The sequence below is a fragment of the Microcebus murinus genome, chromosome 18 (assembly GCF_040939455.1).
Source record: "Microcebus murinus isolate Inina chromosome 18, M.murinus_Inina_mat1.0, whole genome shotgun sequence".
Taxonomy (NCBI): Eukaryota; Metazoa; Chordata; class Mammalia; order Primates; family Cheirogaleidae; genus Microcebus; species Microcebus murinus.
Genome location: NC_134121.1, coordinates 39,007,311 through 39,028,893, shown reverse-complemented (window position 1 = coordinate 39,028,893; position 21,583 = coordinate 39,007,311). Strand labels below are relative to the sequence as shown.

The window sequence follows — 21,583 nt, the reverse complement described above, 5'->3', positions numbered from 1 at the left end:
TCAAGCTTTTTCATTACTGCTGTATCAGTTATGGTGATCTGCTATCAGTGATCTTTGATGTTACATTGTAATTGCTTTAGGGCGCCATGAACTTCGTCCATAGAAGATGGCGAACTTAATGAATCAACGTTGTGTGTGTTCTGATGCCTCACGGACTAGCTGTCCTCCCATCTCTTCCTCTCCTTGGGCCTCCCTATTCCCTTAGGCATATTATTAAAATTAGGCCAATTAATAACTCTACAATGTCCTGTAAGAATTCAAGTCTCTCACTGTAAATCAAAAGTTAGCGATGGTTAAGCTTAGTGAGGAAGGCATGTTGAAAGCTAATGGACTGAAAGCTAGTCCTCTTGCACCAGTTAGCCAAGTTATGCATGTCAAGGAAAAGTTCTTGAATTAAAAGTGCTACTCCAGTGAGCACACGCAAATGACAAGAAAGTGAAACTGCTTTATTGCTGATATGGAGAAAGTTTCAGTGGTCTGGATAGATCAAAACAGCCACAACATTCCCTTAGGCCAAAGCCTAAACCAGAGTGAGAGCCTAAGTCTCTGCAACCCTATGAAGTCCGAGAGAGGTGAGGAAGCTGCAGAAGAAAAGTTTGAAGGTAGCAGAGGTTGGTTCATGAGGTTTAAGGAAAGATGCCGTCTCCCTAACAAAAAAATGCAAGTGAAGCAAGTGCTGATGGAGAAGCTGCAGCAAGTTGTTCCAGAAAATGCTAGCTAAGATCATTGGTGAAGGTGGCCACACTAAACAACAGATTTCCAGTGTAGATGAAACAGACTTATATTGGAAGAAGATGCCATCTAGGATTTTCATAGCAGTAGTGGAGAAGTCAATGCCTTACTTCAAAGTTTCAAAAGACAGGCTGACTCTCTTGTTAGGGGTTAATGTAGCTGGTGACTTTAAGCTGAAGCCAATGCTCACTTACCATTCCAAAATTCCTAGGACCCTTAAGTATTATGCTAAATAGACTCTGCCTGCACTGTATAAATGGAACAACAAAGCCTGGATGACAGCACATCTGTTTACAGGAAGGTTTACCGAATATTTTAAGTCCATATTGAGCCCTACTAATCAGAAAAAAAAAAAGATTCTTTGCAAAATATTACTGCTCATTGACAATGCACCTACCTAAGCTCTGAGGGAGACGTACAAGGAGATTAATGTTGTTTTCTTGCCTGCTAACACAACATCCATTCTGTAGCCATGGATCAAGGAGTCATTTTGACTTTCAAGTCTTATTATTTAAGAAACACATTTTGCAAGGCTATAGCTGCCATAGACAGTGATTTATCTGATAGATCTGGGCAAAGTCAATTGAAAACCTTCTGGAAAGGATTAATCATTCTAGATGCCACGAAGAACATTTGTGATTCATGGGAGGAGGTCAAAATATTAACATTAACAGGAGTTTGGGGAAGTTGACTCTAACCCTCATGGATAACTTTCAGGAGTGACGACTTCAGTGGAGGAAGTAACTGCAGATGTGTAGAAACAGCAAAAGAACTAGAATTAGAAGTAGAGTCGGAAGATTGAGTTGCTATAACCTCACAATGAAACTTGAACAAATGAAGAGTTGCTTCTCACGGAGGAGCAAAGAAGGTGGTTTCTTGAGAGGTAATCTACTCTGGGTGAAGATGCTGTGAACATTGTTGAAATGACAACAAGGGATTTAGAATATTACATAAACTTAGCTGATAAAGCAGTGGAAGGGTTTGAGAGGACTGACTCCAATTTTGAAAGAAGTTCTGTTGTGGGTAAAATGCTATTAAACAGGCTGGGTGAGGCTGGGTGTGGTGGCTCATGCCTGTAATCCTAGCACTCTGGGAGGCCTAGGCAGGAGGATTGCTTGAGGTCAAGAGTTCAAGACAAGCCTGGGCAAGAGTAAGACACTGTCTCTATTAAAAATAGAAAAAATTAGCCGGGCATGGTGGTGTGCACCTGTAGTCCCAGCTACTCAGGAGGCTGAGGCAGGAAGATTGCTTGAACTCAGGAGTTTGAGGTTACTGTGAGACAGGCTAATGCCACAGCACTCTAACCCAGACAACGGAGTGAGATCCTATTTCAAAAAAATAAACAAATAACCAACTGGGTGCAGTGGCTCATGCCTGAAATCCCAGCACTTTGGGAGGCTGAGGCAGGAGGATTGCTTGAGGCCAGGAGCTTGAGACCAGCCTGGACAACATACAGAGACCCCATCCCTACCCTGCAAAAAAATGTTATTCATTAGCTGTGTATGGTAGTACACACCTGTAGTCCTAGCTACTTGGGAGGCTAAGGCAGGATGATCATTTGAGCCCAGGAGTTTGAGGTTAAAGTGAGCTATAATCAAATCACTGCGCTCCAGCATTGCTGATAGAGCAAGACCCTGTAGCTAAAAAAGTAAAAATTTAAAAATTATTAAAATGCTAGTAAACAGCATCAAATGCTGCAGAGAAATACTTTGTGAAAAGATTAAGTTGATGCAACAAACTTCATTGTTGTCTTATTTTAAGAAATTAAGAAATTGCCACAGCCACCCCAGCCTTCAGCACCTACCACCCTGATCCGCCAGCAGCAGCAACATTGAGCCAAGACCCTCCACCAGCAAAAACATTACCACTCACTGAAGGATCAGATGATCCTTAGCATTTTTTTGCAATAAAGTGTTTTTAACTAAGGTATGCACATTGTTTCTTTTAGACATCATGCTATTTCTTACTTAATAGAGTACAGCATACTGTAAACATAACTTTTATGCATGGGAAACAAAAAAATGTGTGTGGCTTGCTTTCTTACAATATTCCACTTTATTGAGGTGGGTTGGAACCAAATCTGCAGCATCTTTGAGGTGTGCCTGTATGTTCTGTAACTGCTTATCTAGACCTGTGCCTATTTTTTTGTTTTTTTCTTTTTCTTTTTGGAAACAGGGTCTCTCTCTGTCACCCTTGCTACAATGCAATGGCGTCATCATAGCTCACTGCAACCTCAAATTCCTGGGCTCAATCCATCCTCTTGCCTCAACCTTCCGAGTAGCTGGGACTACAGGTGTACACTACCATGCCTGGCTAATTTTTCTAGTTTTAGTAGAGACAGGGGTCTCCCTCTTGCTCAGGCTGGTCTCGAACTCCTGACCTCAAGCGATCCTCCTACCTCAGCCTCCCCACCCCCACCTATATTTTGTGTTTTAGTCTCTTTCTTATTGGTTTTTAGTTTTTTTCATAGAAAGGCTGTTCTACTGTTAGCCATGTTGCAAATATTTTTCCAGTCTATTGTTTACCTTTTTATTTTGTTTACAGAACCTTATGTCAGTCAGAAATAATTTTTTATAACCAAATCTCTCTCTCTCACCCTTTCTCTCTCACCCTTTTTTATGGCATCTCAGCTTCCTGTCTTACCTAAGAAGAACTCCCTCATCCCCAAGGTTAAAGAATTAGTCTTCTAAATTTCTTCTAATAATTTTAGTTTCTTCTAATATATTTAGTTTTTTACTTTAAGGCTTTAATCCATCTGAGATCTATTTTGTAGGTGGTGTCAGATGGGAAGGGAGGATTTCGCTTTATTTTCTTCCAGATGGATCACTGGAATGGCATCATCATTTATTCAATAAATTGACTTTTGGCCGGGCGCGGTGGCTCAAGCCTGTAATCCTAGCACTCTGGGAGGCCGAGGCGGGCGGATTGCTCGAGGTCAGGAGTTCGAAACCAGCCTGAGCAAGAGCAAGACCCCGTCTCTACTATAAATAGAAAGAAATTAATTGGCCAACTAATATATATATATATAATTAGCCGGGCGTGGTGGCGCATGCCTGTAGTCCCAGCTACTCGGGAGGCTGAGGCAGCAGGATCGCTTGAGCCCGGAGTTTGAGGTTGCTGTGAGATTGGCTGACGCCACGGCACTCACTCTAGCCTGTGCAACAAAGCGAGACTCTGTCTCAAAAAATAAAAAAATAAAAAATAAAAAAATAATAATAATAAATTGACTTTTGTCCTAAATTGACATTTCCCCTTTGGCCAATGTTAAATTCCCATAAAGATCCTTGGATCTGCTTCCAGGAGACTATCTTCCCCAATCTTCCATCAACATCCAACTCAGAAATCCATACCTTCTCCTTAAAGGCTGTACCCACATGCCCCCATTCTCCCATCTGAAACCAACCTTCCCTCCACCTGGCCTCCCATGGAACTCATGCATTGCAAACGCACTTATCGAGCTCCTCTGAGTGTCAGGTGCTGGGCTAAAGGAGACTGTCCCTGTCTTCTAGGAGTTCATGGGGATGGGGGTGGGGGTGGGGGGATGACAGGAGGGAGAACGAAGTATGTTTGAAGACAGGTGACTGGGGTACAACAGTGGGAGAGGTGTCAATGCCATTTCAGAGAAGCTTGGAGGAGGAAGTGATGTCTGAGCAAGGTTAAGCCTCAAATGGTGAGTGGGTGTTTGCCAGACACCCAAGAAGGAAGGGGAGGTCACGTGGGGGACAGCGTGTTCAAAGGCACAGAAAGCCTGCTGCTCTGGGGAGCTGCAAATGGTCAGAGGCCACAGCAGAGGGAGTGAGGTGGGCACGGGAGAGAGCAGGGGCTGGCGGGGTGAGCCCCGGAGCACTGGTAGGCGTAGTCATGCCGAGGAGTTTGGACTCTCCTGAGCAGCAGTACTCTGAGACAAGGACGCCAGCATGCATTTCTCCGCATCCATGTTCCACCTGCGCTACCACATCCCTAGTACTTTTCTTTCAATTAACTACTTTTTTCCCCCAAAATAAATTTATTTTAAAGGAACATTTTGTATCACTCCCATAAATGAGAAACCAGTATCCCTTGCCAGAAATAAAATAGAAGAAAAGCCTTTAAAAAGAAACACATTTCTATTAAAATTTAAAATGTTCATTTATACTATTAAAAAAAAGAGAGAGAAAGGGCTCTCCCTTCCAACATGTGCTTACCTCAAGAAACTCTGGCGCGGCTAAAGCTTGGGCTCTGGGAGCCAGGCTGCCGGGTCCAAATCCCAGCTCTGAAGAGCACTAGGTATGGGTCCTTGGGGATATCATCTCATCTTCCTAAGCTCAGTTCTCTCATTGTAAAATGTGGCAATAACCGGACCTACCTCATTGGGTTGTGCAATTAAGGGAGAGATGTGAGTAATGTTTAGTGAATATGCCTTGGCTAGTTTGGAGTGATGGAAAGCCCTCCAAGAGGGACACCATCTAGGCTGCATCTTAGAACTAGGTGTCCCCTCTGGTTGTAGGGAAAGGAAGGGCCGGAAGACACCTGCCAGGGGATGCTGTGGTCCCAGGAAGCAATGATGGAGTCCTGAAACTCACAATGGGATGGAGGAGAAGATACAACTGGATACCAGGGGAAGAGAGACCAGAGGCAAAGCTGGCACCGACTGAGATTCTAGTGAACATAGGGGAACGCAGGGGTGGGGACAGGCTGTGCTGGGGACCCCATATTTTATATCTTGAGTTGGGGGAGTCAGGGTGTCGGGAGGCGTGTGACCTCGGGCCTGGTTCAGGAGTGAGGGTTATGCTCTTGGGCTGAGGCCAGGCACCCCCACCAGCCCGCGGGTCCTTGGAGCCTGCGGATGCCAGGTTTACTTGAAGTGGATGTGGCAGCCACACCTACATAGTGGTCCAGGGGTGAGCAGTGGTCAGAAAATTGTCTTCCAGGAAGCATTCTTCCTGCTGCCTTGCCATTTTCTTCTGGTCCCTTAGGCCTTGTGGCTGCAGCTGAGCCCTCCAGAGAGCACCTGAACTGGGGCCACGCTCAGGCCGAGGTCGCTCCCAGGCCCATGGCCCCCAGGTACTGCCCTACATTGCCCCGCTGAAATCGTTAGGGGCTGGGGCACCAAAGGAGAACGATGAGAACCCCAAATGAGGTGGACGGAGAAAACCAGCGAAGTCTTCCTTTGAGCTCCCTAACATCTCTCCGGCTGCCATCCCTAGCCCTGCCCCCTGCTCTGCCCTCCACTCCCGCGCCCGCATCTCCGATCCGATTTGGAACCGGATGATGCTAGATTCCACCTTTCCAGCAGAAGCGCAGGTCAGTGCTCACCTCTACCTCCTGGACCCCCGACAGTGCCTGCGGCTCCCTCCACCATCCCCCACCGGGGCCAGACCCAGACGGGCTTCTCAGTAGGGGGTCCTGAAAGGAGGCGCGCGGTCGAGTGGAGGTCGCGGTTATCCCAGCCTCCGCCGCCAGGCGTCACCACCGGCCTGTAAATGAGAGGTGCAGCCCGGCGCGGCTGGACCCCGGGGACTGTCAGCCCGCGATGGGCTGAAGCGCCTGGGCGGGCTGGGCTGGGTGGCCGGGAGCTCCCAGGTGGAAGCCTCGACTTCCAGAGGTGGCTGCCACTTGGCGCCCTGGCCTCAGTGTCCGTCGGAAGTCCAGAGAGGCACGCGCCCTTGAATCCGGCCGCTGTGGCCGCTACTCAGGAGACAAACCCAGGACTGGGGCGCCCTCTGCCGGGAAAGGGAGCGGGAACTTCTTGCTGCAGATGTTGTGCTGACCCATTTCACAGATAAAGAAGCCAAGGTTGTTTCATGCCCCAGTTGCATGAACCCCCCCTGTCCCCCTGTAGTCAACGTTATTTCCACCGCCTATGCCGCCTCCCTCCCTCCGATCACCTAGCACGACATCGACACTTGGAAATCTGGGGCTGAATGAGCTAATGAATGTGAATGTTACAATGGCCAGCACTTATTGAGCACTTACTATGTGCCAGATCCTGTTCTCAACAGTCTTATATGTGGATACTGTCATTATCCCCATGAAGAAACTGAGGCACAGAGGTGAAGTAATTCGCAGAAGACACAGTCGCAAATCTAAGACTCACGCGATCTGGCTCCAGAGCTCAAGAGCATCACAACATCTGTGAGTGGCGCAGCTATGAGTGGCGCAGGCCTTGTTTGTTTTTGTTTTTGTTTGTTGTTGTTGTTGTTGTTGTTGTTGTTTTGAGACAGGATCTCACTATGTTGTCCAGGCTGGATTTTTTGTTTGTTTGTTTGTTTGTTTGTTTGTTTTGTCTTTATTAAGTGCCTCTGTGCACTGGGCACCTGTGAGCAGAAAAGGTGCGAACCAGCAGGCGGGTGCACGGAGCTGCGAGCTCGCCGGCCTGGCCTTCTCTCCCCCACCGCGCGACCACGGGAGGCGCAGGAGTGCCCACCAGGTGGCGCGCGGACCGCGCCGGCCTCCCACGCGCCACCACCCCCCCTCCCCACCGCCCCTTGCGGAGCCGGTGTTGACTGCAGTGACTTGGGTCCAGCCCACATGTGGCGGAGGGGGCAGCCACTGACCTAGTGCCAGGTGTCGGCTCCCTGCCAGGTGTCCTGCAGTCTAGCGGCCCGCTCAGGGCCTGTTTTCATCCCTGGCTTATCACCTCCGAAGATCCTGAAATGTAGCGGGAAGGAGCCTGGCACGACTCCTTTTGTTCAGTGCTTCAGTTTACAAAGCACTTCCCACCAGCCACTCAGTACCACCTGCCCAGGGGAAGTCAGAGGCTCTCCCACTAACCATGTCCTCATTCCACCAGATGGGCAGAATGGTCTCCCTTTGTAGATGGGGACGCTGGGCCCAAGAAGAGGAGAGACTGCCCTGGACCACCCAGGCAGCAGATCTCAGAGCCGGTCCCCCAATGCCCGCACAGCCCCCTCCCACTCTACCGGAGCCCGTGCAGGAGCCCTCTCAGCCAGAAGGTCCCTCTGGCTGGCGAGGTCCCATGAGAGACCAGAGGATGGACGGCAGGTCCTCTCAGGACCTGTCAGGCCTGGGGCATCCATGGTTTGGGATGTCAGCAGCAGCTTCCCTCAGGATCTTTGGGGCCAGAGGTTTCCAGGTCCCCTGGATCGCTTGCCCCCAGCTCTGTCCTCCCTCTCCTTGCCCACTCCTGCCTACGCAGCCTTCCCGGTGCCTGCCCTTTACAAGCTCCTCCTACTCTCCCTGGATGGTTCTCCAGGCTCACATGTCTCCAGTCTGGTCCCTCCTGTCTGACCTCCACTCTGCACCCTGCTAGTAACAGCACGCAGCACCTTCAAGCCCCTTTTAGGCCACCTGTCCAGGGGTGCCACATCTTGTCCTGCAAACCTATGTTCCCTAGGCCAGAGAGCTGGGGACCTGCTCTGGCTCCTCAACCCCGTGCCCTAGAGTCCAACCCCTTAGACATCTTTCAAAACCTTCCCCTCCATCCCCTCCCGCTGCCTCCGCCTTCATTCAGGCCACCTGCCAACCTCCAGCTTCACCCGCCTTCCCAGATCCACCCTCCACACCACCGCCAGAATGATCTTTCTAGTGATCCTCCTAAAGTGCAAACTGACCCCTGTTTAAACCTCATAATCAAAACAAAAACGAAGACACCTTAATCACAGGATGAAACCTCAAACCCTGAACTAGACCCAGGACACGCTGGGAGGTCTGGCCCCTGCCCACCTCACTGGCTATCTCGCGTCCCTCTCCCGTCTTCCCTAGCTCGGCTCCCTTCAGCTCCTCCAGAGCACTGAGCTCTTCCTAGGCTCAGGGTCTCAGCATGTGCCACTCCCTTTGTCCAGGCCTCTCATCCTTTAGATCCCAACTGAAATGTCACATCCTCGCAGAGGCGTTCTCAACCCCTCCCAGGTAACTCAGGACCCCTCCTTAGTTCCTCTCGCTCAGAACGTGCTGTTCTCCCTTCGTACCACCTGCCAACATCTCCGAGCTTGTGTTTTCCTGTGCTGAGTTATTTAACCTCCGCCTCTCCCACAGCCCAAATTCTCCATGCAAATAAGAACTGCAGTCTCTCCTGTCCATGGCTGTACCCCACACCCAGCCCTGGACCAGACATAAAAGTAGACACTTGACAAGTATTTGTGGAACAAATGAGTCTTTCATCTCGTCCTCATCATAGCCCCACTCCCAAGCTTTCTTTCATCTCCGGCCTTTGCATGAGTTGCTTCCTCTTCCTGGAAGGTTCTTTCCTTCCCCTCCCACCTAAGCTGTTCCACACATCACTTAAGATTCATCTCTCTGGAATCCATCCTTGGCCCCCTCATTTGAATTAGGGTTTCCCTCTGGGCCCCCTTGGTATCCTATACATAACACTCTATCCTAACACTTTCAAATTGCAAATTGCCAGCTAAACATGAGAGATTATTAACAATAATGATCTCCTCTGCCTCTCTCCGACCTCTCTACTGCAGCTCGCTCAAGGGCATCCACTCTCTGCCTTTCAAACCATTAGGAGCCCCATTTCCCATTCACTGGCTAAGCCCGCTCAAGTGCCCACTGTGTGTTTTCTTTCTGGCAGCACTGGGGAGGCGGGGAGGCGGGGAGCCATATAGACTCGGATCTTCCGAGAATGAGACAGAAGCAGGTGGAAGCATCAGAGGTGCTAAGCAACTGCCCAGACAGTCCCTGTCTTGGGTGCGAGTGGGCGCAGAGGCAGCTGGGGGCACAGGGGTGGGACGAGTGCGTTCACTCCTGCCCCCTTCATTGGAGCATCTGCGGAGGGCAGGGCGTGGTGGGGGAGGGGGCTGGGGGATACAGAGAAGTGAATCTTAACGGCAGACACATCCTGGATGTCACCTCCAGCACGGCTGTCAGTGTGCTTGGTGCACAGAGTTTATTGTGTCTGTGGTCTGCACCCTGGGAGCAGCTGGAGGGGCCAAGGTTGAGTACCGCTGCTAGAGGAATCTCAGCCAAACCCAGTGGTCACTCTTCTGCCTCCCCCTTGCCGGGTCTCTCTGCTCCTTTGCACTGTGGCTCATCCATTCCTTCCTGACACTCCCCACGCTCACCGGATCAAAGTGAAGTCCATCGGCATCACCTGGGGGAGGGCATGGGCTTACAAAACCCATAGTCCTGAGCTCCCGTCTACTGACTAAGGCTCCCTGGAGGTGGGACTGTAGAATCTGCAGTGTACAATATGCTGTGCCCACTCTGCTTGGCACACTCCAGTGTGGGAGCCCCACTGCTCCTGCTGCTTCCAGGATCAGCCCATCCCTCCTCCTTGGCCCTGGCTGCCTGCTCCTCTCTGAGATCCTTCGGGGGTTCTTTTCCTCTGCCCACCCTTTAAATGCCAGGGTGCCCAGGGCTCCTCCACCCATGCCTGCTGCCATTCTGCAACCCCCCCCCCCACACACACACACATTTCCAGCACCCCAGGTTAGACCTTCTCCTGCCCTTGTGTGGCTAACAGCACCCAGACTTGACATGGCCAAAGCTGACCCCTCTACCAACACCCCAGACTCCTATCCTCCCCTGCCCGTGGTGCTGCCTCACTGATCCAACCTGTGTCCCAAGCCAGACACTCGTGTCTTGCTAGACTCCCTCTCTCCCTCCTGCCTCACCTCAGCAACAACCAAATCCTGGTCATTTGCCTCCTAAAGATGTCTTCAGGCTCCTGGTCCCCCCCAAGCCATTGCATCTGTTCCCTAACTGGTTCTCTCCTCTCTCTCTCCCTCTAATCTCCCTCTTTCATGTGAATTTTGCAAAAGCTTTTAAAATGCAAATCTGGCCATACTCACCAGCCCCCTTACAACCCTTCAAAGGTTCCTCATAGCATGGGTCCCAACCCTGTGAACTGACACACAGGACCTTCCGTCATCTGGCCCCAGCCGCCCCTCCTCCCCTCTGTGCTCGGAATAGCAAACTGCTACCAGTTGTAGCCTCCAGACCTCTGGTCATTCGGTGCCCCCTGCCAGGAACACTCTTACTCACAGCTTGGCATCACCTCCCCCAGGAAGCCACCTCGCCCCTCTCCCTGCCCCCAGCTTCCTTGGTGCATCCATAATGCCTTGTTCGGGGATCTGTTATTCCACTCACCACACTGAGTTATAATTATCGATTTTCATGTCTCTGTTCCACACTAGCCGATGAGATCCTTGAGGGCAGGGACGGTGTCCCATTCATCTCTATCTCGGCCCCTGGCCTGGCGCCTGGCACTGAGGACAGGCTCGGACAGTGGTTGATGGATAAATGCGGAGGGGAAACTTGAAGGAAGGAAGTGAGAGCCAGAATGGCCAAGAGGGGAGCGAGGGCAAGCCAGGCAGCCGGAGCAAATGTGTGGGAAGTGGGAAAGTGAGAACTTCCATTTATTGCACTCCTACGACTGCCCGCCAGCCATTGTGCCTGCACTTTGTTTGCACATTTTGTCTCCTTTCGTTCCTGCAACAGCAGACCAGGAAGTGGGCATCAGAGAACCAAACTAACCTGCCCAAGGTCACACAGCCAGGTCTGGAGTAGAATGTAGGACTGTCTGGCCTGAAAACCTGTGCTCTCTCTGTGGGACCGCACTGCTCTCCTGGGGACAGGACCTTCTGGAAATGGACAAAGAGTGGGCCCAGCTACGCCTCTGCCTAGCTGGGCACTGAAATCAGCTGCCCACGCTCAGGCCAACAGTTTCTCCCTCCCAGCCAGACCGGAGGCTCAGAGGCCAGCCAAAGATTTACCTGTTCCTTCCTCCCCTGGCTTTCGGGGTCTTTGATTAGACATGCACACCCCCACCGTCACCACCAGAGAAGATCTGCTGCACCTTGGTGTGGCCCAGGGTGCCGGGGATGCAGGGGGCTCTGTGATGCTGTCTGGGCTCTGCAGAATCTGTCTCCCTCATCGCACTTGGCCCAGACTGATATTAAGATTCATCTGCATTCCCCGCGCACCCGCCTGGCAGATGGTGGGGGAGGAGGCTGGGTGCGTGCTGGGGTTGCAGCCAGGGACCAAGCCGGGCCTCAGAAGGCCAAAGAGCAGAGTGCCCACCCACTGTGCTCCATGGGCCCAGCCTGGGCTGGGGCAACTCCAAACACTGGGGTACCTTCTCACCTTCACAGCCTCCAAGGGGTGCTAGGACTTGACCTTTTATTTTTCTAAAGACTAAAAGGGCCCTGGAATTCCAGGAAGGAGACCTGGAGGCACAGAGTGGGGGTGATGGAGGATGGGACCCCATCTTTGGGAATCCCAGATCAGGGTCTAGTTCTTCCTCCTTGCCCTGGAGTTTCCTTGCAGAGACCAGAGATAACCAGGGACCACACTGGAACAGGAGCCCCTCTCAGCCTGGTGACCCTCTGTGTCGCAGGGAGGGTAGTAGTGAAGAATGAAGGGATGGCCTCCAGGGAGACCTTGCCCACCTCACTCCCCAATTTCTCAGGGGCTTAGCTGAGCCCCTAGCCCCAGAATCCAGCCTGGCCATAGCAGCCTTCTCAGTCCAGGGCCCCAGCCAAACATTCCTGTCACAGTTACTGGACTGAGAAGATCCAGGGATTAACTAGCCCCTCTGAGGAAGGTAGAAGAGGGGAATGGACACGATAACAAAAGGAGTTCAGGCTAGACACCTAGAAGAACTTCCCTCAGCACAGAAACAAGTCTTGCAGAGAGACAGTGGAGTCGCAACCGTGGGGATAGGTTATAATAAGGGATATGTCCTTTTTTGGCCCTTGGAATGAGTTTGGAAAAAATGATCTCCAGGACTCCTGAGGCTGGGGGAGGGCAGTAGATTCTCGCCCGCTACGTGGGAACAGGCACCGTGCCACAGGGGTGGGAAGGGTAGGGTCCCTATCCCCTGGCCATCACCCTGTGCCTTCCTCTCTGGAGTCACTCTTCTACCTCGTTCGCCCGAGAGCCAGCGTCCAAGGTCCCCGGGCTGCGGGCCGGCAGGGGAGGAGTTAACTCCGGAGGTACCGACTGGGCTCACTGTACCTGCTGCCGCCGCCGCCGCCGCCGCCGGTGGGAGGGACAAGGAAGCAGGAGCCGCCTGGGCGCCAGGAGCGCTCCAGTCTGGCGGGGTGCAGCGCGGGGAGCGGGCGGCCGGGCTCGGCGTGGCCCGGGGCGTCCGCCAGGGGGCGCGCCGCGAAGGGGCGGGAGGGGCAGTCTGGTCTGGGGAATTAGCACCAAGGTCGGGCGCGCGCGCAGGTCCCCAGCACATCTGGAAGAGAGCGGCGCCGCTGGAACCAAGGAGGCGCCGAGCGCGTAACTGGAGCAGCGGAGCTACGGCGCAGCTGGGCCCCTTCGAGGCGCTTGGGGCGCACATCTGGGACCTCTAGCCGGGGCCGCGCCGCGCGCAGCTGGACCTGGGGAGGGGGCCGGCGGCTGCACAGCTGGACCGAAGGGGGCGGGGTCGGTCCTGGACCACTGGCTGAGGGAGGGCCGCGAGCCGCCGAGGACTGGAGCATGGGACGGCGCGCCTGAAGGAGCAGGAAGGAGAGGAAGGGGCCTGGGACCCCAAAAGGGAAAGAGGCGCGAAAAGGGGACGTGAGCAGAGGAGGAAGATGCAACTGACTCGCTGCTGCTTCGTGTTCCTGGTACAGGGCAGCCTCTATCTGGTGAGCGGTCCGCGGGGAGCTGCGCAGAGGGGCGGGGGCCCGCAGGATCCGGGGAGAGCGCGGGAAGCTTCCGAGCCCTGAAACTTTCTCCCTTCCCCCGACATCCCAGGGATGGCGGGGAAGACTGGAGGCTGGGGGAGAGGGCGGGTCCGAGGCCGGAGGCCGGACAGAAAGGGTTAATAGGGGCGGGGAGAGGGTGCCGGGTTGGCCCACGCACTCCGCGGCTGGTGGCGGGAGGTGAGACAAGCACTAGGGAAAAGGCCTGGAGCTGGGTCGCCAAGGGTTACCCGACCCCTTCCCCGGCGTCCCGGGACCGCGGGAGGGGGTGGGGATGGGGAGTGGGTTGTGGAGCTGGTGACCTGCCAGGTCAGGGGGCGTGGGCTTTTCCCTTGACCTCCTGGACCCAGAGAGCCCGGGGCTCTGGGTCCCCAGCACGCAGAGCCGGTCCAGGCGGGGGGCGGCCCCCGCGTCCCTCCTTCCCGCTGCCTCCCGCTCCCTCCCTCCCGCCTGTTGTTTTCCTCTCCTCTCCCGGCTGCGCGCAGCCCGAGCCCCACAGGACCTGGGCAGGCGGCTCCCGCCCCGGGCGCTCGCAGCAGCTGAGCGGAGCGCCCAGAGCCCGCTCCCCGTGCGCCGCTCAGGGCTTCCCGGAGGCCCCGGACGCCGGCGGACCCCATCCCCGACCCCGGCCCAGGGCTCGACTCTCTCCAACCGAGCGCCTCCCGCCCTTGCCCAATCCTGCCGTGGAGAAGCCCATATCTGGATCTGCCCTCCCTCACATCCACAGCCCCCTGCCGCCACCCTTATTCCCCTGCTGGAAGAGCCCTTCCCTTCTCGAGGCCACACCTGTGGCCCGTTCTCTATCCTGTCACTCAGCTGTGACCCCCAGCGCCAAGTGCACACAGGTCTGCAGCCCTGAACCCAGCCCCCAGGAGCCTCCCCTCCTGGCTGTCCCTCTACCCACCCCTGGGGCCAGGCAGGCCAGCCTTGACTGTGGGGCAGAGATGGGCTTGGCCACAGCACAGTTGCAGGCACCGCCAAGAATAGGGGACATGAAGATCCCAAACCCCTTGGAGCCCTCCCCTCCCCAACCCAGGGTCACTACCAAATCCAGATGCTGCCCAGATGAGCTGGCGAACTCTCTTCCAAAAGCTGAGCACACACAGGCCCAGTCTCTGCCCCCAGAAGCCGTGTAAACTCCCCGATGCCCCACAGATGATCCCCAGAGCCGTCCCTCTGCGCCCAGCACCTCCGGCAAGCCTCCCTCAGGTGTGGCCTGTCGCCATAGCTGATCCAGCAGGGGCAGGACAAGCCTTGGCAGATTCCCAGTGGGGACAGGGCCTGGATAAAACCCTTTAAAAATGCACATCTGGTCTGTGAGGTTCGGAGTGTGGGGTGTAATGGGAGGGCTGACCCTATATGACCTTAGCCTTGTAGCCTTGTAACCTCTGAGCCTTTGTGTCCTTATCTGTGAAATGAGAATAATAATTCCCACCTCCTAATGCAAGTAATGTCTTGGCATGTCATCATCAGTGTTCCCCAGAGAAGTGTTGGGTTTTCCATAGCCTTGGCCATCCCGGGTGTGGCATTCATTCCAGGTCTTCTCTAGTCCTCCTGCAAAACCTAAACCGAGTCTGCACTTGAGATTTTCACTGGGTTCTGTTTTCTTATTCCATTGTCTGTTGGTTCTCTTTGCATTTGAGGGTAGAAATGATCCTAGGATAGGGATGGTGTATTACCCAATACACTAGGAAGTCCCCAAAGGCAGAGGCTGGCCTCTCCTGTCAAACTGAAGACTCTCCCAGGCTAGGAACCAAGCTCCCCTATCTGACCCAGGGTTCTTTGAGGGCGGAGATTATGTCTCCCTGTTTCACAGAGCCAGGACTCTGCCTCCCCTATCAGAAAGGGGCTCTGTCGGCCCAGAGGTGGTGCTTCTGCCACCAGATGGGGGCTCTCACAAAATCAGGAGCTGGGCTTACCCCATCAGATTGGGGACACCATAGGGTAAGGGGCATTGTCCCTGGTGCCACAGTCCACTGGAGAGAATTCTTCACTATCCTTCAGACTTTGAATAATGGCCAGAGACAAGACAGTGAGGAGAGGACACACGGCTGACCCGAGTGTCAGAACATGAGATGGGACCGTGACACAAGCTAGAGTGTGCACATGACCACCAGCATAAGTGGACAACATTCAGGTGTCTCTCTGCCCCAAGTCAGAGTGGAAGGGACAGGGACAGAGATGATGCTGGTGGCGGTGGGCAGGGGCCAGAGCTTCTGGGTTCTCTGGGGACAGGGCCCTCACTCTCTTCCCAACGCCTTCTGCAGGTCATCTGTGGCCAGGATGATGGTCCCCCCGGCTCAGAGGACCCAGAGCATGATGACCATGAGGGCCAGCCCCGGCCCAGAGTGCCTCGGAAGCGGGGCCACATCTCACCTAAGTCCCGCCCCATGGCCAATTCCACTCTCCTAGGGCTGTTGGCTCCACCTGGGGAGGCTTGGGGGGTCCTTGGGCAGCCCCCCAACCGCCCAAACCACAGCCCCTCACCCTCGGCCAAGGTGAAGAAAATCTTTGGCTGGGGCGACTTCTACTCCAACATCAAGACGGTGGCCCTGAACCTGCTTGTCACAGGGAAGATTGTGGACCATGGCAACGGGACCTTCAGGGTCCACTTCCGACACAATGCCACAGGCCAGGGCAACATCTCCATCAGCCTCGTGCCCCCCAGTAAAGCTGTAGAGTTCCACCAGGAACAGCAGATTTTCATCGAAGCCAAGGCCTCCAAAATCTTCAACTGCCGGATGGAGTGGGAGAAGGTAGAACGGGGCCGCCGGACCTCGCTCTGCACCCACGACCCAGCCAAGATCTGCTCCCGAGACCACGCTCAGAGCTCAGCCACCTGGAGCTGCTCCCAGCCCTTCAAAGTCGTCTGTGTCTACATCGCCTTCTACAGCACAGACTATCGGCTGGTCCAGAAGGTGTGCCCAGATTACAACTACCATAGCGATACCCCCTACTACCCTTCTGGGTGACCCTGGGCAGGCCACGGAGGCCAGGCCAGGGCTGGAAGAACAGGCCTGCCCATGCAGGAGGCCATCTGTCTGGACACTAAGCGGGGAGGGGGGTGGAGAGGAGGAGATGCCAAGTGGGGCCAGGACCAAGTCTTAAGTGGCAGGGAAGGGGGTCCCAAGTGCTGGCCCCAACCTGAGGCTGTGGAGCGACAGGACACAGGTGCACTGGAGGAGCAGAGGGCTGTGCAGCCTCCCAGGGCAGGCAGACCTGTGTGGCCCAGATCAAGTCAGGGGAGGAGCCTACACCCTTGGCTCCTGCCATCCTGAGAGAGGACAGTGGGGGGGGGGGTTCATCAGTGTGGACACCCTGTCACCTTGGGATGGCTGGCTGAGACAGGGCTTCCTGGTGGCCCTGGGGCCCTTTGTCCTGCACTGAGCATAGCATGAGTGGTGACCCTTGGGGATCTTTGATGTCTTGGCAAATAGACCACGTGTCTCCAGCTAGACCACCCCTTACCAAATCCCCTCTCCTGGCAGCACGCCCCACTGCACCCACCCCTTGCTGATGCTCCGCCCATCCTTACGCTGAGGAAGATGAGGGGGTCCTCAGCATTAAGGCCATAGGTGGAAGCCCCTCCGTGTGTCATGTGTCCCTCTTCCACCCCAGCCCCCTGCTGGCTCCTCTGTAAGCTTCTTTGTCCCAGAGAGTGGCCCCTCAACAGTCAGCCTCATCTGGGAGCCTGGGGCTCTCCTGGAGAGGGCAGGGCCAGCAGCAGGGGCCAGGGCTCGACAGTGTGCGGGTCTGTTCCGTGTGTCTGTCTGTGGGTGGGGGGAGGGGCGGGAAGTCTTGTGAAATCACCCGATTGCCGACTTCTGTGTGCAGAATCTTGTTCTTGGAGCAGGAAATAAAGCTTGCCCCTGGCACCGGATTCCGACTTGTCCAGGGAAAGGGCCACGGCACCTCTCGGTCCAGCCAGCATTCCTCAGATGGCCATAGGACATTTGCTGGGGCCCAGAGCAGCAGGACTCCGGTGCCCCTTGGGGCGAGCCAAGGCTCAGTGAAGGCCTTGGCACATCCCTCTGCAGCCCTGTGTCCAGGCGCTCTGACCAGCACGGGAGGCCCGAGTGCTTGGTGTGGGGTGGGGGGGCGCATCTGCAAGAGCAGCTCAGGGAGGAGCCAGTGGGTGGGACAGGCCAGATGAGGGTGTCCCTTGGTGCCCAGTGGGGTCTCCCATGTGGCCTTGGCCATGTGCATCCTCCTCTCTAGCTTTCTTTCCTTTGCTTCCTCTGTGACACGCGGGCCTTGCCCAGCCTGGTGGTTCTCAAAGGTGAGTGAGCATCTGAACCGCCTAGACAGGTTGTTGAGACGGATTTCTGCGTGCTGCCTCAGAGTCGCTGGTTCCGTAGGTCTGGGTGGGGGCCTGAGATTTTGCAGTTCCAGTGAGCGCCCACATCTGTGCTGCTGCTGTGCAGGGACACACTTTGGGGACCACTCACACGACCTCTAAGTTCCCTTCCGGCTCCGGCTCCGGCTCCAGCTCCGTAGGAGGAGGAGACGCCTCCAATGCTCTCTCCCAGCTGTCCACCCCATCTCCTCCTCCCGGGGAGGGTCTTTTTGGAGAATCCGGGTGCTGGGTTTTCAGTCTGCAAACAAGCTGAGGAAAGCACAGGCTGGGGTAGAGTGGGGCAGCCCTTCCCTGCCCCCAGGCGGAGGACCGCCTCAGAGGGACGGCTGCCTGGCCACTTGGTCTGGGAGTTAGCTGGGTCCTTTGGGCTTCAGCGAAGGGAAGGTGGAAGCCCCCACTGCCAAGGCCACAGTGCCCACTCCGGAGGCCGCTCGTTCTAGGTCTGCTCTCTTGGACAGTGAGGAGAGTCCTGGCGTGAGGGGAAGATGGTCTTGCCACTCCTCGCCTTTCACCCCTTCCCACCAGCGCGCAGCAGGGACAGTCCCCACACAGTGCAGTGCACAGCTAAGCTTAGAAGCCACCTTGTTACAGCCCCACTTTGTACGAAGTGCGAGTGACTCGAGCTCACGCTCCCCTCCCAGCTCCTTTCCCTGCACCGCGTTTCCCGGAGCAGCTGCCCTGGGCACAGGCTGGGGACACACCGACCCCTGCACACTGGGGACAGGCACTTGAGTCCAAGGAGGCCTAGAGACATGCGCCCTGCCATGGGAGGCCTGAAGCTGCTGGACTCCGGAGTGTCCTCCACCTGTGGATGCCCACCGAACGCGCCCAGAACGCAGCGGGCGCTGCAGCGAGGGAGGAGGGAACAATGGGGCTGGTGGCCCTGGGCGCCCTCTCCTACCTGGCCTGGCTGAACTCTCAGCAGGGCCTGGGGGCACTCTGACCTGCCCCCTCCTGCTCCGGTCCTCCTGTGGAGAGCCAGATGCTGCCGACAGCTGGAGGGCCCGGCCCGCCTGGCACACGGCTCTGCCTGCACAGGGGGTGGGTTCATTTTAATAACTTCATCTCGCCCTCACGCACACTCTGCCGGCTCCCCCCTCCTCTCCGCCTTCCGCAGTGCCCTGACTGCTCTCCTCAGCTCCGCTTTTGCTAGCACATTTCTTCCCAAAAATTAATTCTTAGGAATAGCCTCTGGTCCCTGCTATCCTTGCCAGATCCTTCCTGTGCCAAGGGTAAGGGGTCCGTCCAACTTCCTCTGGCTAGGAAGACACCCACCTCTGCCCCCTTGGCAGTGTGTCCAGGTGTCCCTTGTGGAGATGGACCCCCAGTCACCACCAGGTGCTCTGACAGCCCACTCTCACCACCATGCAAACACTCACAGGAGAGCAGACTCCTTAGGAAGGAGCACCCCCACACCCCAGGGAGGTCCAGGTCTACACTGCAACCTCCTGTCCCCTGCCCCCCTCTACCACCCTTCAGGGCAGCCAGAAATCTCCTCAGGCCGTTTAGTGGCCCCGCAGTCCTGCTCCCCCATCCACTCAGCCCAGCCGGGGGCTGCCCCCTGGGCAGGGGCCTTGTCCCTTCCCTCAGAGTGGAGCCTCGGGGACAAGCCTGCTAGGCTGGGGGCTCTCTGAGGACAGAGAAGGGGTGACACCTGGAGGCTGCTCTGCCCTTCAGCTTTGCAGGAAGGTGCTGTCTGGGCCTCAGTGTTCCCGTCTCTGATGGAGTCAACCTTCCTCACAGTCTGTGGCATTACTGGGAGGGACACAGGTTAGGGCAGCTGGCAGCAATGCTGACTCAGCCTTTCGGGGAAGCTGAAGGCAGAATTGAACAGGAGTCGAGGTCCCCGCCCCCACCATTCTCCTTCCCTGGGATGAGCAAGCGGGAACTGAGTCACCCCCTTCCCCATCCTTGGCAGCAATGCCAGTGACCTTGCGTGTGGCAGACTCGGGAGTGAGGCCATTGCTCGGAGACGCCCAGGTGGGTGGGTGGGTAGGGAAGCTGGGGGGTTGTTTGTGGGGCTGGAGGCAGCTGAAGGCAGGGGGTGACCAGCGACCTGGCTCATGGAGTGGGCAGTGGGCTGTGGGAGACACGATGAAGTGGCTGCTCTGTGTTGGGAAGTGATCCGATGTCATGGCTGGGAGTGGGAGAGAGAAATGTTACTTCCGAAGACTCTGAGTCCTGTGGTCTTGCCAGGAGAACCGGGGGCTGGAGGACAGCTGAGGAGAGGCACCACTGTCCCCACCAGGCAGAGGCAAGTTGGGGTGGGGGCCACACCTGCTGATTATGTCAAAGTCCTGGAGTGGCAGCTGACATCAGCAAGGCACAAATGCCAGAGGAGACCTGGCACTCAGCACTTGGGGGCTGGCTTCTGGTTCCACAGGGATCCTGTTTCCTGCTGGCCTGCCAAGCTCCAAGGCTGGCCTGATAATGAATCAAGTGAAGGATGTCTAGTTCAAGGCCTCCCAGCTCCTCATCACAGTGCCACCTGGCTAGGTGGTCCCAAGGGAAAGCTGGCTCCTCCTGAACCACAGAGGCTGCCAATGAACTGGCAACATGGGTGTTGCAGGAAGATGTATGTGGGTCCTCATCCTGGGCCTGTAATTTATTAGACGGGTGGCTTTGGACAAATGACATAATCTCCCAGAGCCTCATGTAAAAAACTAGGTCTCTACCTACCTTGGTGCATTGTTGAAAAAATGAAATGGGTTGCCACCAAAATGTTACCTCTTCCTTTGTCTTTGGAGATGAATTTACATTGACTTCTGCCTTTCTCCTGGTGTGGATAGGTGGCAGGGCCCCAGGCTGGAGGTAGACCCGGTTCCCGTCCTTCTTCCGCCACATGATGCATGTGGCAGAGACCACTATTGCCCCGTAATACCATTTCCCCTTTTCCCCTAGTAACGAGATCCTCAGTTTTTAGCTGAACATATGGTTGCCTGAAATAAATACTACATTTCTCTGCCTCCCTTGCACTTAGATATGGTCCTATGACTAAGATCTGGTCAGTGACATTTAAACCAACAGATTATATGGCAACTTTCAGAAATCTTAAGACAGTTGATACATATACCCCACCCCTTCTTTGTTCCACCCTTCATCCTGCTGCCTGGAATATGAATGTGATTGCTGGACCTCTAGCTCCAGCAATGGGGATAAGAGGCATACCCTAGAAGTGGCAGAGCAGTGAGCTGGAAGAAGTCTTGGTCTTTGCAGAGTAGCAATACCATAGCATCCCTAGGCTATCTACCTGCAGATTTAATGAGAAAAACAAAATATCTTCCTTATTTAAGCCACTGTTCTTTGGGTCCCCAGTTCATGCAGTTAATTCTAGATCCTCCTGATTCAATGAATATGTTTGATCACTTCACTCCTGTGGGCTTCAGCTTCCTCGACGGTAGCACTGAGACAATGCTCACGCATCTTGCAACACAGCAGAGAGGTTTCACAGACTCATAGACAAGAGTGAGCCTGGGAAAGGTCTAGTCCTCCTCCTCCTCCCTGGCGTCCAGGCCCACAGCCTCACTCTGGAGGTGGAATGAGCTGCTGCTGCACTGCACGGAGCAGCCCCTGGGGGCCTCGGACAGATTCTCTACCCCTGTCTGAAAGGCCTCCCGGCCTCAAATTCACCCCCCACATGTCTAGTCCCCATGTACATTCTGATGTTGGTGACACACAATCCTCGTTAAGGGCCCGACGGATCATAGCCAGATGGGATCCTAATTTAATTAAAACCCTTTAATTACCTGCAACAACACAGCTTTGGAAGGCCAGCGCAAAAGGGGCGTGTGACGGGAGGGACGCTGTTGACAGGGTAGAGTAGTGGCTGCCCTTTCAGCACTCAGCGAACCCGGGATTGGAGGCATTTCTCCTACCTGATGGGCACAAGCATCATGGAATAGACAGCGTG

General features: G+C 55.1%; 2 protein-coding genes across 2 annotated transcripts in view; one reads left to right on the top strand and one right to left on the bottom strand.

The window, feature by feature from the left end:
- The window catches only part of PHB1 (prohibitin 1), a 165,977-nt gene extending 144,648 nt beyond the window's left edge, over nucleotides 1-21,329 (bottom strand). Inside the window, exon 1 of the mRNA XM_075994485.1 lies at nucleotides 21,320-21,329. The gene's annotated coding sequence lies outside the window, so the exon portion shown is untranslated. The remainder of the gene's footprint in view (nucleotides 1-21,319) is intronic.
- NXPH3 (neurexophilin 3) lies at nucleotides 12,827-17,386 on the top strand. The gene is made up of 2 exons (XM_012789710.3): nucleotides 12,827-13,259; nucleotides 15,584-17,386. Exons 1-2 carry the CDS (start codon nucleotides 13,206-13,208, stop codon nucleotides 16,286-16,288), a joined length of 759 nt encoding a protein of 252 aa, XP_012645164.1. The 5' UTR covers nucleotides 12,827-13,205; the 3' UTR covers nucleotides 16,289-17,386.
- Nucleotides 21,330-21,583: the final 254 nt, after the last annotated feature.

What these genes read in the sequence shown, in the direction of transcription:
- NXPH3 (XM_012789710.3), top strand. Translation starts at nt 13,206, where the DNA reads ATGCAACTGACTCGCTGCTGCTTCGTGTTCCTGGTACAGGGCAGCCTC. An exon ending in TACAGGGCAGCCTCTATCTG is followed by an intron (nt 13,260 to 15,583) that starts GTGAGCGGTCCG and finishes CGCCTTCTGCAG; the next exon opens with GTCATCTGTGGCCAGGATGA.